The sequence below is a fragment of the Drosophila mauritiana genome, chromosome 2R, assembly GCF_004382145.1.
Source record: "Drosophila mauritiana strain mau12 chromosome 2R, ASM438214v1, whole genome shotgun sequence".
NCBI classification, from domain to species: Eukaryota; Metazoa; Arthropoda; class Insecta; order Diptera; family Drosophilidae; genus Drosophila; species Drosophila mauritiana.
In genome coordinates, this window is record NC_046668.1 from 22546022 (window position 1) to 22566770 (window position 20749).

At 50.7% G+C, this 20749-nt stretch overlaps 1 protein-coding gene across 1 annotated transcript; it reads left to right on the top strand.

Moving 5' to 3' along the window:
- The first annotated feature begins 4801 nt into the window (after nucleotides 1–4801).
- Nucleotides 4802–20350, top strand: LOC117137156 (protein CBFA2T3). The gene is made up of 6 exons (XM_033298466.1): nucleotides 4802–5221; nucleotides 14098–14344; nucleotides 17285–18615; nucleotides 18708–18887; nucleotides 18946–19071; nucleotides 19202–20350. Exons 1-6 carry the CDS (start codon nucleotides 5219–5221, stop codon nucleotides 19550–19552), a joined length of 2238 nt encoding a protein of 745 aa, XP_033154357.1. The 5' UTR covers nucleotides 4802–5218; the 3' UTR covers nucleotides 19553–20350.
- Nucleotides 20351–20749: the final 399 nt, after the last annotated feature.

The following is a 20749-nucleotide window of genomic DNA, read 5'->3' on the forward strand; positions in this document are numbered from 1 at the left end:
AAAAATTAGTTTTTGAAAATTTTCAAGATTTGGTTAGGGATCTTTAGATTTGGTCTTAAGATGTGCAAAAAAGTAATTTTAAAGGTTTTCGAAACTTTTTGGCCAATTTATAATGGTATGTCATTTTTCGACCTGAAAACCGGTATTTTGGACCAAACTATCGATTCTACAGGCCAAATCTCGATTTCTACACCTAGTTTAGTTCGTAATCACATTCCTAATCGACTAGAATTCAAATTTGGCAGATTTAAATTTTGACCATTTTTCGCAAAATTTGATGATGTTACCCCTTTGCAAAATTTGAAAAAATGGACAAAAATTAATTTTTGAAAATCCGCATTATTGTGTTAGGGATCATTTATTTGGATCTTAAGCTGTGCAAAACAGTCAGTGTGCGAATCTTCCTAAACGTTTTAGGTGTTAAATAGATTTTCCAATTCGAAATCATTATAATTCGAAAAGGATTTTCCTGTAGTGTCCTTTCGATGTGCATATCTCTTTTACAATCTGAGCACATCTGTCCACCAGTTCACCTGTTTCCTTCCATGTGACAAAATTCCCTGAGATTCACCCAGTTGCTGGTTGATTTCCAGTTGCTTTATGGCAACAACAATTGGTTGTTCTGGACGAGGAGGAACCTAATGCATTCGAGTTCGACAGTCTCGAACGCCTTGAGCACAATGTTAATCCGATGTAAGCTCGTGTCCAAAGTCCACAGATCTCCACATCATGCTTCAATTGTTCCCGACATATTGTTCTCGACAGACCCCAGCTCCCTCCGAAAAGGGAGGACGTAACCCGGAACCATCACATGTGCTCACCTTTGCCATCAGAAAGCAACCACAGGGGAGTGCAGGACGAATAAAAAAATAATCACGAGGATGGGGATATTCGAAAAAACGATGTATGTAGGTTGGTTGGTTGGTTGTTTGGTCGGTTGGTTGGTTGGCTGGATGGCTGTGGAAATAGTAGTAGAGATAGGAAAGCGAGCAAAAAAATCTCAGCTGCAAATGACTTGTGTGCCATTGAGATAAACCCAAAATTTATTTATTTTTGCCATAAACCCGAATGCAGTCAAGGCAAAAAGGACTTTTGGCCAAAACCATTGTGATTTCCTCTGTGTGCGTGTGTGCGAGCGTGAGTGTGTGTGTGTGGCAGGCATTTGTTGTGCCTGTATTTGTGTTTGAGCTTTCGACAGCAACAACAAAAGCGATGACGATGGCAACTAACTACAAATCCGTAGGCAATTAATTTGGCTAGAAAGCCCAAAAATACAAAACACCCGCCCGCATATTCCAACGTGTGTGTGTCAGTGTGTGTGCTTGCGGAAAATGGGCCAAAATGAAAGAAGGGGAGGGGGGAGAGCAAAGCGCCCAGTGGAAATGGAAGAGCGCCGCGCTCGACGTCACCGTCAGTCGGTGGGAAAAAACGCAGAGAATCTGGCCAAGGAAAAAAGCAGTTTGAATGGAAATTCAATTGAGTGACATGAAAATGGAATTTTTCATATTTTCCCCCCCTTCGTGTTTTTGTTGCTCTCTGCCGAGATGAGGAGCTCGTGTTTGGCTGGCAGGCACATCACAAACACAGTTTGTTCTTCATGTTGCTGCTGCTGCTGCGGCTAACAACAACTATGGCATAGGAAAGGCAGCAGCCACATCCCACCCACACCCACGCAACCGAAAGAGTCCTGGCGGAGATTACGCCCGTCCCTGTCATTGCTCCGCCCCTTGCCCCTCCGCCCGTCCGCCCCACTGCCACCTCCTGCGCAACAAAAAAACGTTTGCTTCTGACATTTTCATAATTAGGTATTCAAAATCTTTAATAACGGTTACTCTTGCTAGTTGTTGCTGCGGCTGCTGTTGCTGCTGCGGCTGAGAGCTGCCAGTTGCCACACAAATACGCATATTATCCTTATGGAGTTTTTGTGTCTCTGGGGCATTCGAATTTCGAATGCTGTGGCTAGAGCTTCGCATGCATACATGTTGCCACTGTTGCTGCTGTCAGTGCTGCTTCCAATTTAAGACAAATTTCCATTGCGGAGATGGCTGATAAAGTGCTGTCAGGGCTGAGTTATTGAGAAATCAGCACAACTGTGTAATTGCTGCTGTCACAACTGCAGCTCCTCCTCCGCAAGACGCCTGCATTGTCCGCACTTCAGTTGCAGTCCACGATTTTGCGCTCTTCACTTTGCTCGCAGCGAGAAGGTCCTTTCTTGGCTTTGGCTTTTCATGTCCCGACCAGGCCAGGACACGCCAGGACAGGCCAGAAGAAGACGGGACGGGTCTGCAGGATTGCCGCTGACGGCGACAATTTTAGCGCGTCCTTTGCCTCCTGGCCTCTGGACAGGACAACCGCTGAGCAACTGTCTCCGGCTGTCTGGAAGGGGCGAGGACGTCGCAATAACCCGCCCAGTGGGTGGCCAGTTTACAAGGCCATTACCATCCATGGAGTGTTATCTGCCGACACCCAGTTGCCGATTCCCATATCTGGCTACTCCCAGTCGGAAGCCCTCGCCCAGGGAGACGCCCAAACAAACAGCTTCATTTTGACCTGCTGGCCTAGAGGACGCATCAAGTGGGTGGTGGATGGTGGATGGTGGATTGCCGGGGTTTCGTTTCGGGATTGCTCTGATTTTGTTTGCCGAAGTGCCGCTGCCACTGCCACTTCCACTGCCACTGGCGCTGAGCAAACAACTTCCTTATCGCAGCGATACACGCTGCCTTTCGCCAGATAAACACACACAAGTGGCAAGTGACGCATGTGCAGCAGGAGCACGGCAGTTGCGGCAGCGACAACGTGTCATTCGATGTTTAAAATAAAAATTAATAATTCAATTATGCGTCAACAGCATTCCGTTGTTTGCCCTTCCCCCCACCGCCATCCACACCCAGATCTATATACACATCCACACCCACGTCCATCCCCAGTGCCATGCTTTTTGCGACTGGCCATTTGGGAGCGGACTTTTGGTCCGGTCTGGTCGCAGCTGTTGCCTGCCGATGTATGCCACTCCAAATTGCCGTGATTTCATTCAATTTGTCGCAGCAGCAGCAGCGGCAGCAGCAACAAATGTTGCCACTTGCCAGCCAGCCAGCGCGGCCCGAAATTGTTTTCGTTTGCTACGCTCCACGTTCCATGAGAATATTCCGGCTCTTCGCTCTCGTTTCCATTCGCCAGTGCGAAATGCGCATAAAAAATGCTGTGTCCAACGCCCACAGGGCGCCCAGCCATCCAAACCCATGCCATCCCATGCCATCCCATGTGCCATTCCGAACCAATCCCCCCCAGAAATCCCAGACGACGACGTCAGCCTGGTGTGCCAATGCACAATTGTTGTTTGTATGAGAAAATCTCGCCTAATGGCGTTTTACATTATTTGCCGCCTGATGCCGCTCTTCCGACGACGACGACGACTTCGCTGCCATGGCCAACTGCTACCAAGTAGTAAAAGAAGCGGCCTTCCACCCACCGAGCAGCCACCCATCTCCACCCCTGGTGGGCTTCCCAGCCCGAGTGCCAAATATGCCCTCTCTGTCGCTCCACGTTCAAGTTTGTGGTTTAGGGTGTTAGGGTTTTCGGTTGTGGCAAGTTTTGCCCACCGAAGGGCAGGGAGGGGGCTGGGAATCCGGGGAGCTGCGGCTGCTGGACAAGATGAATGGCCACTTATTGGCCAAAGCGGGTTTTGTTTAAATTGCGGTGGTCAATTTGTAGGAATGTATTGAAACGTCTTCGCAGGCGTAGATTGATGGAGCCACCAGATGGCTAGCCGGGTGATGTGCATGGCCCTAGGGACAGATGTGTCAATTGGTGGCTAATTGCCAATGGCCATTGGGATGGTTGACAGACGGGATTGGCGCCATAATATTAGGACTAGTGCAGTCTGAACCTCAATCTTTAAGCCGAATTTAAATAATATACATTGATGTTCATTAAACTAATCTTTAAATATTATCCAAACAATATCCCCTGCGCATCTCGTAGTTCTCTGCTCAAATGAACACCTATAATTTGGTCTAATCCCTGGGAAATCGAATGCACTAACGAGCAAATGTGTATGTTTACCACCTCTACCTCCCGAGCTAATTGCTCTTGAACGCTGATCTGTTAAGCCCTGGATGCGCCCATTTCCAATTGGAGATCCCGCATGGCATCGAAGCGTGCCGAATCGCTTCCAATTGCCAGCTCCCTGGGATGGGGTGGACCAGAGTCGGTCGGGGTGGACCTCCTGAGCATTTGACATGGTGTGAACACTCGCATAAGGCCCTTTCTCGCGGGCGGGGGAATCCCCCAAAGGGAGTGGGAGTGGGTGTGCACAATTGGTTGGCAATTTATTTAAATATCGGCACGCAGTTGGGAGCTGGTCTGAAGACCGAAGGCAGTGCCAACTGGAATGCCAAGGCAGTGAGATAAATGCGAAACAGCAACAGAGAGAAGCAAGCTGCTGCCGAAAAGGAATAGGAATTTTTCAGCTGCCTTTCAGCCAGCCAAGTGGCAGGGGGTGCGGTGGAGGGGCGCCTGAGTTCGGCAGCAGCTGATGTTAATAGCCCAGCGGGCCAGCGAGTGTCTGCCTGAGCTGCCTGGGCTGCCTGGTCTGCCTGCCCTGCCAGTTGTTGTGCCCCTCGAGCGTCGAGTGCGAACGGGCGGGTGCGGGTAGAGCAGCGGTACAGCCGGAACAGCCGGAACAGCTGTTCCATCTGCAACTGCGCAGGCGCCTCGAATCCGACGCGGATGCGTCCGAACGCCGCTCGGATTGCCGAGCGGAGCGGTCGAACATGTGCTACCTGGGCCGCAGCACCAGCACCGCAACTGGCCTCACAAACAAACGCCACTTTCGACTGGTCGGACGTGCTCAGCTCCGCGGCTCCTCAGTTGTGCAGTTCAATCGCATCGGATACTCGCATACTCGCATTCGCGTGTTCTTCTCGTGCGTTTCGAGCGCGCCATTCAAGATAGTCGAGCCGCAGATACTTTCGCATCCATTCAGATACCGATTCTGATTCTGATTCTGATTCAGTCGCTTGCCGTTGCTCCGAGATGCCGGTTCGCGTTTCGCGCTGCCGCCGCCGTTCCGACAATGATTCGATGGTAAACAATAACAACCACTCGCAAGCGGTCGCCAAGTGCTAGGTCCAGCGAAAGCATCTCGCAGATAGAATACTAAATCAAGCCACAGATACACTCCACCTACGAAGCGTCGGAACAGCAGCGATCTGCCAAAATGGTGAGTCCATGCAAATTGTATCTCGACATGAACATGAGCTACGGCCAACACATGTTGATTGCGGCCAGCTGTCCTCCGCCACTCAAAGTGTCTTTGGCCTTACAGCGAGCACACATATCTGCTGGATGTGCGAGTAGATGTGTCGGGTCGCATCTGTTTTTTATCTGCTCGCTAGCTGAAGCTAGCTCAAGCAAATTCACAGCGCGCAATTGCAGATACGAATTCGTTTGTCAAGTGCTCGAATAATAGTTTAAGACGCCGCACACACACACTCACACACGTTCACGTTCCCGTTGCGAGGAGGAAAATCTCGTTTTCCCTCTGCTTTGTCAGTTCCACGTGCGAAATTATAAATTATTTGCCCGCTTTTTGCCGCTTCTGGCTGGCGGGGGGCGGTGGCGGGGCGGCAAGGGGCCGGAAGCAACATCCAGTCACTTTTTGGTCCACGACTTTGCCCGCCGTCTGTTTCTGATGGCCTTGTGCGCCGCGTTCCCAACAGAAACAGAACTTCCAACTGCAAATAATTGCAGCTGGCTGCCATGTGTCGCCGCTGTGGATCTGCTGCCTCCACCGTCTGTCGATTCCATCTGCTCTGCAGCTACGGCCAAAGCAAAGCCAAAGCCAAAGCCATAGCCGTATATCAGTGGTCGCCCCCCGAACTCCGGTGGCCAAACAGCCTCCGTCGGAATTGGGAAGCCCTCGCCCAGATGGGCCTTTTCCAGCCCAGAGTTTATGGTGGGTAGTAAACTTTTGAGTGCTGCCAGGGCTAATTGATTGCGCTATCAGCTGAATCAGTCCTCTGCCATACATATAGTAAATACAAGTTTCATTACTTTGTTTTTAAAAATGAAAAATATATTCAAGAGCAGATGCTGCGTCTCTGATAGGCAATGTGTATTTCAATAAATAATAATCAACCCCCAATCCTTAATTCAAATACCTGAATTATCGGCGAGGATGATCTGGCGATCTCGGGATCTTAAGATCTCGCGTCTGTGCCCTGCCTTGTGTGGTGACTCATTCTGGAAATCACCTGGTCGATCTGGCCTTGGCTCGGCAGCTGTTGCGATTGCGGATCAAACGGGGCAAGAACGAGCCCGGGATGGAGGAGCAGGTGGCGGTGGAGGGATGGAGGGAGCGGGATGCGGACAAGTGCGAGGCCAGCTGCCTTTTGGCCTGCTTGTCTTTTTGGCCGAGTCGGCTTGTCTGCTATTGTTATTGTTTTTGGCAGTGCGGTTGCTGTTCCGAATTCCATACACCATTTACCATATTCCATATTCCATCTCGGCCATCTCCATCTCCTTTTCGCTTCCCAGCGCCGCTGTCATTGGCATGACACCTGCATAAACATTTTAACAGCTTGTAGGCTCAGAGCAGTCTGTTTTGTATTGTGTTTTCTCGTTTTTTCTGCCGCTCATTAAACAGCGCAGTGCCGGCGCAAAAAAGGCGAAAAATGGTATCGAAAGGGCTTGTCCTAATTGGGGGTTAGACTAATTGATACCCAGCTGTACGATCGAAGTCACATAAAGACCTAATTCGATAATCCAGGAATATGGTAGTTTCGCTATACAAGGGTATTTATTTTATCATTACAAGCTACTTTAAAATCTTGTTGAATATCTTATAATCAAGACCATACTTTTGTGTTTCAATGTAGCTGTTATATTGAGAGATAAACAGGACAGGTTGTTCTTGCTTTCACATTTTTTTCAAGTAAAACGTACTTTGGTAACTGATATATTCTATAGATTAATATGGGAATAAATACTATTACCACCGCTTTCCATTTAGACTATCCAATTGATTTGCCCTCGAATCACTACCATTTGAAATGCCTACGGCCAAGGTAGACGGCCCAATCGTGTCTGGTAAATAGATCCAATATTTCAGGAGGCCTGCACTCCAATTAGTGTCAGCAATTTAATTTTGTTTTGGCCGCTGGGCAGCTCAGCTGGCCAGGCCTTGTCTGATCGGCAGTAGGTACTGGGCAGTGGGTAATAGGTAATAGGGAATAGGTAATCGGTAATCAGCGGGCAATCAGGCATTCAACAAAGTCCTGCTAAATAATGCACGTCCTTGGGGGAGGGGCAATCCACTGGCTGGCTGCACATGGTGATTGAATTTAAAATGGACAGCGGCGAAAAAGGGCAAAGTTATTAGCGTAATGGTCGGGGCAAACAAAACACACTGGCGAACCTGGGGCAGGTGAAAATGCACATGACAAGTGCAGCTGTTGGCATCAAATTAGCCCCCCTTCAGCCATTCGCCATTCACCATTCGCCATATCCACACCATGTGCCAGCAAATCCCGCCGCCCAGCCGGCGGCAATCCGGGCAATCCATCAAGGGCTCAATCAATCATTAGCACTGCAAACGCAAACGCAAACTTCGGCGGGGAAGCGGGAAAGCGGGCAGCGGGAAAACCCAAAACAAACAGAAAAACTTTGGATTTTCACACCTTTTGCAATTAAGATGCCGCCTAGACGACATTGACTAATGAGACGCCATTTTGTTTGCGGCCTGGCGCAGCTGAGCCAACAGACAACATGGCGACCGGAAATAAGTCAATTTGCTTATTAGACTTGTCAGTGGATCCGTGAACGGAGCGGAATGGAGCGGGCTGGAGCAGATTGGAGGACCCTGCCCGAAGCCCAAACGCAAACATTGCAAACGGAAAACGAGAAAAGCACGGATGGTATGGATTTTGCGGGGAGGGGAGGGGGGAAAGCGAAAAGAAAAGCCAAAAAATCGCGCAAATGTCACACACAGAACAGCAACTAACGGCTGCCCCGGAAAAGCGGAAAAGTGGAGAGCGGGGCTGCATACGCTTAATCGAAAAAGTCAAAAACAAAATTCGGCGTCGCTCTCATCCAGTTTTCCTGCTTTTCGCCTTCCTACTCCTAGTTCTTCTGCTCGCCTGGCTGCCTGCCTTTTTCCTCGTTTTTCCACTCCGCTGTTGTGGCTTTTCCACCGCCACTGTGGAATTGTTGGCGCTGCAAGTGGCAGCTTATTAAAAAGACGTGGGCCACAGAATGTTTTGGGGGCAAGCAAAAATGTCATAGGAAAAGCCAGCGCAAAAAAACGAATTTTCCCCGGCAGAAACAATGGGGAAAATAGTATAGATAGACCGCGTTCGCCACTGCCTGGGCGGAGTTTAGTTGGGGAAAACCACATTGGAGGTTTATACTTTCATTTGGGTGCATGATGTACCCCTTCCCCAACGTCTCAAACTATTTCCGTAAATTGGAGGAGTCTAAATGTGTCCATTGACCTTTTGGTTACCGGAACTCATTATTAAAATGTCATAGCTCGTATGACACACCTTTTTAAAGAAAACCTGCTTAATTGGTCTGGTTTAGAGTCGGGTTTTATGACAGAACTATGTATTTCCATTGCCTTACCATGCGATATTCTGTTAGTTTGGTTGAAATCTCTACGCTGCGTGGCCATATATTTCAGAGTCTTAGCCATTAACCTTAGCCCGCCCACAAACAGCACCCGTCCGGAGTGCCAGCTGCACTGCCCAGCCCAGAGGCTCTTATGTTTTAAACATTTTGCCGGGTCGGGACAAAAAACTGTGTCCACGAGTGCCGCATGTCCAGTACAATCGCAGATCGCAGTCCCAGAAACGCAGACGCCATTCGCTGGCAAGCTACCAAATACCAAGTGCCCCTGCCGGCATTTGAATTGGATTTGCCAGGCGCTACACAGCATCGCTGCTCAGCCCTAAATCTCCGGCCCAGACTGGGCTGACCTTGTCCCGCACACTGCCACATTCCGACGGGGGAGGGGCGTTGGATAAGAACGACAACGAAGCAGCTGGCACAGCTGGCGCAATATTTCTTGCCCCAGATGAAACGCAGATGATGCGGCAGGAGCGCAGGAGTAGCAGGGGACAGCGGAGCAGGGGAGGCACTCCCTGCTTGTAAGTTGTCAGGACACAGTTGTTTGAGCTGCTGCCTCGAGTGTCTGCAACAGATTTGTGCCAAAAAAGAGTGGAATTGCTGCTGCAGGGGCATGTGTTGCTCGTTCGAGGGCAACATTCATCGATTTGGGCATTTGGCTGGCAGTCCGAGTCCAGGCACTACATCCTGCTGGTGGCCGGGGAAGAACGGGCTCCTATTAGACCGCCCAGGTGCATCTGTATCCGTATCTGCATCCGCATCCGTATGTGCATGTGTATCTGCATTGGTCGGGCCATCAAGCGCACCTGCTGTCACTCGCAATTTTTAATTGAAAACGGCAGCGGTGGCTGCTGCCGTCTAGAGCAGGCTTTTGGCCAAGAGACATCGGCGTCGACACGTGCCAGCATGTGTTGCCAGTTGCTGCTGCTGTTGCTGCTGGCAGACAAGTTGGCAAAAACTTGAATAGCGTCACGTGCTGCAAGGCTGGCAGAACGATTTTCCAATCAGAGGAGAACGAGCGCCGCCAGCGGTGGCAGCTGGAAAATCTTCACTTGCAACAACACAGGTCGGAAAATTGCATCCCGGCAGCAGCTCGAGCAGCTCGAGCAGCAACTTCGCCAGCTGGCGGCCATCAGCTGCCTCGCTGGCATAATTGGGATGCCTAAATACGTTTTGCGGGCAACATGTGGCAGCCAAATGTTCTCCGTTCGCCCCCCTCCCCCTGCGCATAAAGCAGTTCGTATCGGAAATAAAACAGACCATAAAGCCGATTAAGCGCGACACTCGTCCAACCCAACTGTTTTTGCCCCGTAGTTGCTGTTGCTGATGTTGCTGCTGCTGCTGCCACTGATGTTGCTGCCCCTGTGACAAGCCATTATCTTATTACGCCCCACACAGGCTGCAAATGAAGGGTGGTGGTGAATCGAGGGGCGGGGCGAAGGAAGGGGTAGGAATATTCGCACGTGCGGCCGAGTAGTGTAAAAATGCTGGTGTTGCTGTTGCCATTGCTGCTGCTGCCCCCTTCCCCCTTCCCTCTTCCTGTTGCGCGTTGTCAGTCGGCGTTGCTGTGTGTGTGTGCGATGTGTAATTTAAAATGACGCCAATGCTGCGGCACGTTGCCAACAGACACACACACACACACATGAGGAGGCACTTTGGCAGACTGAGAGGCGCTTAGCAAATAGTTGACGAGGGTTGTCGCTGAAGTTCCAGCCACTGGCTGGCCAATTAGGTAATCGAATTGCACTTAATGAGTACGTATTGGGGGTTAAAGCGATTATTTTTTTAGTTAGCAAATCAGCAGGGTGCTGTATTTGAACATGTGGTAAACCAATAAAAGGATTTGCGATTCTAATTTAAATAAAAAAACTTTTAGGCTTACTGAGATTTACATGGAGAATACAAAGGAAAGTAAGCCCATCGATTTTTAGGCCATAATCACAAGCTTAGTAGTCACTTTGAGCGTTATTCTCACATCTCCTTTAAACCGAATGTCTGTAATTGTAGTCGCTTGCCGTGCAATTAACCCCAGAACGCCGGCCGCCCACTTTTGAGCCCCTGCTGCTTGATGCTAATTACACAGACCCCTTGGCGCCAGAACTCCTCGCACAACCCACTGTTCGCCTCCGCCAGCATACATTTGTAGCTTCATGTGTAATGAAGCAGCTGACGCAGCAAGTTGCAAAAAGTTTTAACTGTGAAACGATGTTGCTGCTGCACAGGTGTCGTCGCCAGTCGCCATTCTCCATTCGCCGTTCGCCGTTCGCCAGTAATCCCTCCCAGAAGCGGGACGCGGGTCGGGCGCCACTTGCGCATAATGACGCACAATGCGGAGTCCGCAACACACAGTGGCCCGCAGTCCGGGTGTCCACCGGTCCAATAGTCCAGCAGTCCGGGAGTCCGAGTTTCGAGGTCCGAGGTCCAGTTGCTTGTCATTCGCACACACACATATGTGGCGGGGGATTGCGAGGGCCGGGCGAGGGGGAGGGTAAATGGGCAGCTTACCGGGAAAGCACATGCAGCTGTGCTGTGATTTCCCACCCTCCCGGCCACCCACCTCACTCTCAGCTGGCCTTCAACCCCCGGAAAAGCCACCCACCCTCCACGCCCCATTTTCCACATCCTTTGTTGTTGTTATTTCAGTTGGCGCGCCTTTTCGTTAACCACTCCTCGTCCTTTTTATCCAGCTCTCCTACAATCTGCGTGTGTGTGTGTGGGTGAGTGTGAGTGCGGCTGTTTTTGTTAGCAAAAGGGATAAAAGTATAAAATGCTTTGGTGTCCAGCGCATGGCTCGCTCCACCCGCCCCCTGGAATTAAATGAATGTCGTTTAAAATTCGTCCTTTGTTTTTTATGATTTCTGCCAGCCTAATTGAAAATTATGCAGTGAAAATGTATTGTGCCGTCGCCCTTCATTTGTCAAGTCGTCGAGCATGGGCTGCTAATAGTTGCTAAGCAGTCGTCTCGCAAGTGGAGTGATGGCTATAAGATGCCACCGCTTGGGGCAAGTAGAGGGTGGAGCGGATTCAACATGTGTAGTATCAAAAGTCCAGTCCAAAGGTTGAATATCTTGAATTTAAATTCATTGGGAGATGTCTTGTACAAGTTCAAAATCATAGAATCATCATAGCAGATCCCAGTAAACTGGACTCAGCGATGACTGGTACGTGTGCTTATAAATCACACCATTGACATTCCCAAAAAAGTAAGTCCGTAATTGGGCTTCTATCCCACTGTGCTGCCTCCGTTTAAATAATTACTTTTCCTCTTGGCAATTTCGCCGGCAGCCGTCGCAGCCTCAGCCTGCCAGCCCCTTCCCCCAGCTCCCCTTCAGTCCGGGATCCTGGATCCTGAAGCCTGGATCCCGCTCCATCCTGCCGCTTCAGATTCTGCTTCAGCTTCAGCTGGCCCAAGTTTTGTGGGAAAAACTTCTGCGGGCGACATTTTCCATTTTGCTGCGATGGAAGCTTGTGAGGCTCCCGGCTCTTTGAAGTGCCTGCCTTACACAGGACGATGGAGCGAGGGGGCATCGGGTGCGAGGATTGGGGACTGGGTGGGTGAACTGGGGGCGCCTTCTGGCGACGACAGGCGACAGCTGCTTGAGCGACAACGACACGACTGCTCCTGACATTTGATTCATTCGTCATAGCCAGGGCCAAAGGCGGCAGCTGCCGGCTATTAAGTGAGTCAGAACCACCACCACCACCACGACCACCCAGCCGATGCCATCCACCTCCACCGGCATCCCATTCCACCCACTTCCCAATTAAGCTCACCTGCCGCCTTTCACAAACACTTGTTGTTTGCCTCGGCACCTCCCCACTCCCGCCACCACCACCACCACCTTCTCCACCGCCTCACGCATGTTTTGTCTCCCCGTTTTTTGCGAACTGTGGAAAGACCTCGCTGCAAAACACTTGTCAAGTGTTCCTGCGGCTGAGGGATGGCAGAAGATCCAATCGTCTGGCCGGGACTTTCCCAGCCGAGTAGGGGCATGGAGAAGGGGGCTGGGTCGTCATTAGTCGGCCCTCACTTTGGCAAACGGCAGCTGGCGGCGTGTCAAGTGTTTGTTTTTAATAGAATTTCATTTGCGGCATTTGAGTGTAATTTCGCTCTGATGCCAAGCAGCTGCTCCCACTGCCCCCGTTGCAAACCCCCCTCGCATAAGACTGGGTGGGAGGCTGAGGTATCCCCACTCGATTGTAAATATTGCCGGCCGCGACGATTGACTTTAAACAATTGCTCTAAACATTTCTTGCACCTCGAACGGCCGGGCAGAGATTGATCGAAAACATGAATGAAACTGAACAGGTCCCTGCTTTTCCGCCTTCCTGTGGTTTTCCTCCGTGTTTTCCCTGCTTCCCCACCCCCGCCGCCCCCTTACGCAAGGGCACGGCAAGCTGCACAAACTCCCACAGTCCGCAAAGGTATTTACATATTTTAGTGATAAAAATCAACACAAAAATGTTTCCCCTCATGCGAGCTGGACATGAACAACTTTCAGGTGGGGTGTGGAAAGATGTCTGCTTGCGTGGATGGTGGGTGGTGGTGGTGGGTGGCCGGAACTCCCGGGGAAATGGGTCGCAGTGATGGGTAAACAGGAAGTGCAGTGTCGAGTCAATTAGCAAGGCTGCGCTCCCGATCTCTTGGTCTCCCCTTTGAGAAATCGAGCAGGTTTCCCAATGGATTTTCATTTAGTCGGCCGCCTCGAGTGAAAAGTTCTTCGACTCAATTACGAAACAGGTGTCTACGGCGTGCGGACTGCTGGCAGCTGTCGGCATTCTTTGACTATAAATTGGTTTTGGTCTATGCCATTTGGAGGCAAGGAAAAATGTCGAGAATTTGTGGAGCATTGATAGATATAATATTAGTTACTGAACGAAGGTCAGCAATTCAAATGGCACCCAGAAATTAAAACTATGACACGCATCATCTTCAAAAGCTAGCTAGAAGATAGATGGGATATTCAATTGAATTCTTTTGATCGTCTTAAATCCATTTTGATATTCCACACCACGAGGCCACTATTAAATCCACTTCATGAGGATCAACGGCAGCTTAGAGTCCTTTAATGCAGCTGGTTTAGTATTGAATGGAACGTGCATATTTAGTATAGATAATCGCACTTAAGCGCCTTTAAAATGGAAGCAATTTGGCCAAATTAAAGCGGCAGCTGTTCTTTCTTCTCAAAGCGAACAAAAGGTTCCAAGGTCTCCGCCTTTGAAAGTGTATTTCGGTGCGGGTGCGCCCAATTTGCATGTCAGACAACCATTTAATCAAATTGAAATCAAATAAGTTGAAAACATAATGTGAGAACTTTGTCACTTGATGTTTTCGTCTATCGCCCGGAACCTGGGAACCTGTGAACCTGTGCACTGTGCCGGCGGAATTAGCTGGGCGTGGGCAGGAGGTCCTCCCCATATCTTTTCCACCTCCCTCAGCTAGCTAACCGCTTCTTCCCCTCCTGCTTCCAGATGGCGCTCGACGGCAAGGCGATAATTAAGGAGGAGATTACCGACAAGGACGCTTACGACGCAGCTGCGGCGGCGGCAGCGGCGGTGGCAGCGGGAGCCGCTCTGGCGGTGGCCTCCGCTGCGGCCGTCCAGGTGCCACCCGCGTCATCGTCCTCGGCGGGATCAGCGTCATCGGCAGCCGCCGCGGCCACCAACAACACAACATCGGCGGCAGCCACAGCGGCGGCAATTAGTCGTCGGCTTAAAGGTGAGTGGAGCACATTTAAGTAAACTGCACTGCGAGAAACGGGGGGCGGAAGTTGTGGGCATAGAATATTAAAGTAAAGTAAAAGTGATGGGTGAATATTATTGTTTACAACTATAATAAGCATGGTTAGGAATATTAACAAGTGAGAATTGATGATATTGAATGACAACCAATGCAAGCTGCTTAGAATGGATACCTTAAAGTCTAGGATATTCACATTTATGATTGAACACATGAAGTGCCAGTGTACGTTCAAAATCCCCAATATTTATAGCTGTTTACTTGATGGTGTGAACCTGAGCAGCTGCACGTGCTCCGCCATTCTTTAAAATGGGCCCAGATCCCAGCTCCAGCTCCATTTCGAGCTCCATCTGGAACTGCACATCAGAGCATTTCGGATTCGTTACTTTCTAAATGGTTTTCCGAACCGAACCGGGACCACAGGCCGCAGTCGGAAACTTGCCGAGTATGCGAATGAAAAAGGCCAAAAGCATTTGCTAGTTTGCACCGCACCCCAAACTCCTGCTCGAAAAAAGGAGAAAAAAACGGAAACCGCTGCTGGCATTGTTCCCAGCATCAGACCAGCATTTTGTTGCCTGCTTTTGGGCGCCCGACACTGCAAAAGAGCAGGGGTGGTGTGGAGAGGGGGATCATTGCGGCTTTGATTGCCGGATGCTCCGGACTACCTGCGCCTGTTCCCAGGCAAATGATGTGTGGCCCAGCATTTAAGTCGCATGCATTTCTTTCCTTTCGCCAGCAATTAGCATTTTCCGGGCAAACACAGCTCTCTGTGCAGGAGGCCACCCCTCCCGCTTCGCAGCCGATGATAATCAGAAGCAGTGCATGATGAATATTTGCCAAAATGATTGTTTTCCCAAATGACTATGCCAGCAACAGCAATGACAGCAGCAGCACCACCACCACCAACAACAAACTAAACTTGCCAACGTTTCGTTTTGTGCGCTCGACTGCAATCTATGGGACGCAGCTGTGCAAATTCTGTTGCCCACATAGACACACAGCACACTCACACACACACACATTCACTGAGAGACGCACACACAGATGCATGGCTGGGACCACGCTGCGTATACGTAACCTTAAATCGATGGAGGGAGCTCATGATGCTGGCAAATGTTGGGCCAGCAGTTGAAACCTCCCGAGTCCTCCGCTCGAAACATTATGTTTTAGAAAATATGTGAATTGTCAACACAGAATTTTCGTAAATAGTTTTTTGGTTTTGCGTGGGGTTTTTCTTGGCAGCAGCTGCTGCTCGGCCAGCAACTTTGGGTCAGCAGTTGAGGCTTTCCCACAACAGGACCAAACCAAAACAAACCGAAACTTTTAAGCCCGGTCAAGTGCAATATTTTACAATTGTACACCACACTAGTCGAGGGGTTGGAGGGGGGCGTTTGGCAGGGAAAGCGATGTGGCGATGGCGATGCCGGCCAATTAAGCCCGGAAAAACGGCAGGAGGGGCAGCATGTGATCCATCATTGTCTATGCTTGGCGTTTGATAAGAGCCGCCGAGTCGGTTGACTGATGCCTCCGACTCCGACCACTACCACGACCATCCGCATCCGCATCCGTATCCGTGTGTCTGCCATCTCCCATTCGGATGGCAGTGGATGTGGATGTGGCTGTGGGTGGTCGTGTGGCCCTTCGATTGGCAAGGCGGTGGCGTGCCTGAATGGCTGTGAAAACACAGCCAGTTGCAGCTGTATCCACAATCATTATCACAAAAGCAAACTGTGCAGCAGCCGCACGGCAGCAACAGCAGCTACATCAGCAGCAGCAGCAGTAGCGACAGCATCAGCATCAGCGGCAACATCAACTGACTGCCATTCCCATCGTCGTTGTCGTCATCATCGTCCTCATCATCATGGTCATCAGCAACATTCGCCACCCACAATGTCTGCCAGCCACCAGCCCCATCGCTACCCACCCATCTATCCACCCATTCACCCACAGCGCACCAACCCACCAATCCAGCGTCCCACACCCATAAACAATTTCCATTAGCTTGTGCAAACAAAGTTTGTGTGTGTTTGGTCGTTACAGGCGACAAATGTGTCCTAAGCCTTTTATTTTATACCATTTGTGGTACCACATTTCAGGAATTCAGGGAAGCGACAGAAAAGCAACCAACTTCCATGTTCAACCTAAATGGGACGAATTTAAAAGCACAACAGACTCTTCTAATAGGTTTGAAAGTATAAGGATTGATATCAGTACACTATTAAATACTTTCTTATTTCTTATCGAATATAAACCATTTACCAAATGATAAGCCCAATTCACTATGCCACCTTTTCGTCGCCTGACAATGAGTTTCCCAGCAGCTTCTCCGTCCAGCTGCGTCCTGCGGATTTGCGTTAAGCTTTCATTTTTGAGCTGCAGCATCGCTCTGGCAGGATCATGGTTGGCTGCGATGGGACAGCAGCACGTACCGCAGTGTGCTGCACCCGCACACGGGCCTCCATCATCGGAGGACCACCCAAATCCTCCCACTCGTCGACTCGTCCTTGCAATTAGTGCGTTATGTGGTGCTTGATTTGCTTGCCTGACTGGGCCCAAACCACACACACAGCACACTTTGCAAGGGCCAAAAATGTTTGCTAATTTATTTCCCATGTTCAAACAAATTTGTTAATGCCGGCAGTTGGTCGGGTATGTAGTAGCCAGTATCCAGTATCCAGTATCCAGTGTGCAGTATGTAGTATGTAGTTGCGCAGTTGACCAGATCTGTGGGACAAGTGCTGTAGCTTGTTGTGGTTAGGTGGCACATATATTTCCGTTCCTCGGTTTCTGCTAATGCATTTGTAATGCGCCTGGGCTGCACATCCTGTCCTGGTCTCGAACTTGGACTTGGACTTGTTTCCCATGTTCCAGGATGAACATGCAACTAACCACTCGTCCTCCTCTCTCCCACCAAATTAGCCAGCAGCAGCGGCGGGGACAAGAGCTCCACCTCATCCTCGAGCAGCAAGGACAGCAGCCACACCTCCAGCAGCAGGAGCGAGAGGGACAGGGAAAGGGAGCGAGAACGGGAGCGGGAACGGGACCGCCTGTGCCGCACTCCGCCGGACTCTCCGCCGGATAGCTCGCGCAGCCTGGCCCCCCGCTCGCCCCACTCCCCTCTACAGTTGCACCAGCGTCCGCAGCGCAACGCCAGCGTTTCCCCGGTGGTCAATGGATCCTCCTCGGGCGGAGGAGGCGTGGGATCCTCCGGCACTTCGCCTACGCCCACACCGGGCAGTCAGCATGCCGCCTCCTTGGCCGCAGCCGCCGCCGCCGCTGCAGCAGCCCACGTGGAGCAGGCGCGACTGGTTTCCAAGATGCGCAAGTTCCTGGGCGCCCTGGTTCAGTTCTCCCAGGAACTGGGACAGCCGGAGGTGAGCGAGAGGGTGCGCGCACTGGTGCTGTCCCTCTGCAGCGGCAGCATCTCCGTGGAGGAGTTCCGGCTGGCCCTACAGGAGGCCATCAACCTGCCACTCCGGCCGTACGTGGTTCCGCTTCTCAAGAACAGCATCGCCCTGGTGCAGCGGGAAATTCTTGCCCTGGCCAGAGCCACCAACCAATCCGCCCTGCAGTACGTGACCAACAACGAGCAGGCGGTGATGGAGTTCGCTCCGCACGGTGTGGCCAGTGCCGAGTTCGGAGACATATTCATCCAGCTGGAGGCACCCACATCAAACGGCAGCAGTGCGGTCTTCAAGCGCCGCTCCTCGGACTCCATGATGGAGCACGGCGGGCACAACGGCCTGCAGGAGTGGAGCGAATACATGGCCAGCGGCGGAGCAGGATATCCTCCACCGCCCAGCAAGCGCCTCACCCTGCATCCCGCCCACTCGGTGGTGGCCTACGGGGAATACGGGGTATCGTCCGCGGAGGGACTCCCCTCGGCGGCGGCCTTCATGCAGCGCGACGAACGGGATCTGCGGATGAGCGAGGCGCAGGCCAGGCACGCCGCGCCACCACAAAGGGCAGGAAACCCCCAGCCCAATCCCAACCCCAATGCAGTTGCCCCTGGAGCTCCGGGAGCGGGTGGCGAGGAGGAGTGGAAGAACATCCACACCATGCTCAACTGCATCTCCGCCATGGTGGACAAGACGAAGAGGGCCATCACGATCCTCCAGCAGCGGGGCATCGAGCCCCAGCATCCCAACAGCAGTCAGGAGGTAACCCCCGCGGCCATGGCGGAGCTGCGACGCCAGACCGAGGAGAAGGTCGCCGAGTTTAAGCGGAATGCGGAGGATGCAGTGACACAGGTGAGGGGCTACCACCTTTTCGCAACCGCAATCATTGGATCGATATGTTATTTTATTGTAATCGAATGTCTGTGTATGTTTCTTTTTTCCAGGTGAAACGCCAAGCTGTCATTGAAATCCAGAGGGCAGTGGTGGCTGCTGAAACTCGGGCTGCGGAGATCATGACCCAGGAACGCCTGCGCATGGAGAAGTTCTTCATGGAGATGAGCCGCCATTCCAGCGGAGAACGTGATTTGGACAACAAGTCGCCGTCAATGGCCAGTGCACAGAATGTAAGCTCATTAAACACGTTAATAAGTGCTTTGTTTATTAACTTTTAACCGCTTTTAGGGCAGCAATCTGCAGCAGCAGTGCTGGAACTGCGGGCGCAAGGCCACGGAGACCTGTTCCGGCTGCAACATGGCCCGATATTGCAGCGCCTCGTGCCAGTACAGGGATTGGGATAGTCACCATCAGGTGGGTTCTTTAGCAATATTTAACATTAATTTTAATGAGTGATCAGGGGTTCCTTATATCTTCTATTGATTAAAATATAGCTAGTTTATGAACTATTTGATTATAATAATGGTTTTTTACTACCTTCCAGGTTTGTGGCAACACCCGAGCCAGTGAGCTAAGCGCCAAGCACCTGCACTCGGCCAGCAACCTGAGTCTGCGCAACGCGATGGCCACCCGCTCACCACCCACTCCCAACTCAGCGGCCCACCTGCAGGCGGCGGCCGCTGCTGCGGCTGCTGCAGCAGGAGCCCGTGAAGCGGTCAGTGCTCCGGTCGGCGGTCCTGGAGCAGGAGTAGCCGGCGGTGCGGGAGCGGGAAGCGGAGGCCAATCCGGTGGAGGAGGAGGAGGCGGGGGCGGAGGTGGTGGTGGAGCCGCGGCTGCTGCTGTGGCCGCCGCCACTCCGGGTGCTTTGGTGGCCAACGGGTTGGGCTCCAAATGACGCATTCGCATGATGAAACCCAAGAAGAAGTACTTGTGCTAGTCAAATTAAAGGGGGTGAACCACAAAACCATATACACCATTAAAAAATATGCAGCTAAAATAGAGATATCCAAAAACAAAAATCGAGTGAAGAATTCACAGTCGCATCGTCGGTTCAAGAAAAGTGAAGTAGAAGATGCTTAACACCCAGAAACGCATAAATAGATACAGATTGATGTGCATTTTCACTAAAGTTTATAGATTACAATGTTTCAAGAAGGCCACGGTAATGAGCGGGTTGAATTAAATGGGTTGAAAATCCATGGAGGAAACCAATATTAATTACTCTCACTCACAAAACATTTTACGGAATTCGTCTAGCAATTCTCAACCTGTGACTTAATGTATGAAATCGCATTTTTACCATCAGCACTTTCACACACGAAATACATAAATATTAATAACAATATGTGCACACTAATAAAGAATTACATAAGCAAGCTAAATCATTTAATTCAGAACTTGAGAAGCAGTGAAATTCTGTGAGTAAGCAACCCAAAGCAAGTAAAAACAAAAACTGAACATAGTAGATTTTATTAATACAATACAGTATATTACTACGGATATGATTACGATTATGGCTAATTTATTGAGCGAGTTTAATTTATTGATTAGTATTTATTGTACTCCCTAATCTAAACCTAAATGTACTTTTATCATAAACAAATACCAAGTAAATGTTAAACCCACAAACGCGGGCTGCTGCAAGGCTCCGGCAACTGAAACCCAAGAAATAAAGTGTTTTAAACCAAGCGAAGTCTCGATTCCTGTTTCCAAATTCGAATTAGAAAATAACATTTCGATTGGCAGCCTAAAAGAAGGCCATGAAAAGCGCATTAGTGTGAGGCGGGTGTGCGCCTGAGAGTGTGCTACAAAACCACAAACTACTGTGATGAAATTTCAATTATCGTCACTCAGCTGTGTGCTCCGTGTCGGTGTGAGTATCTGTGTGAGCGCCAGGGTGAGTATCTGCGCCTGTGTGTGTGTTCATGTATGGCACACCTGCTGCTGTCGCATTGCAAGCGAGCAAGCAAAAGCTCGTTAGTCCCCCGCTCCGCCCCGCCCGCACCAGGCCCAGCCCCTTCTTCCTTCGTTCCAAGGACGCCCACAACATTTGTTGCACACGCACACACACGGCCTGCGGCTAGCCACCCAC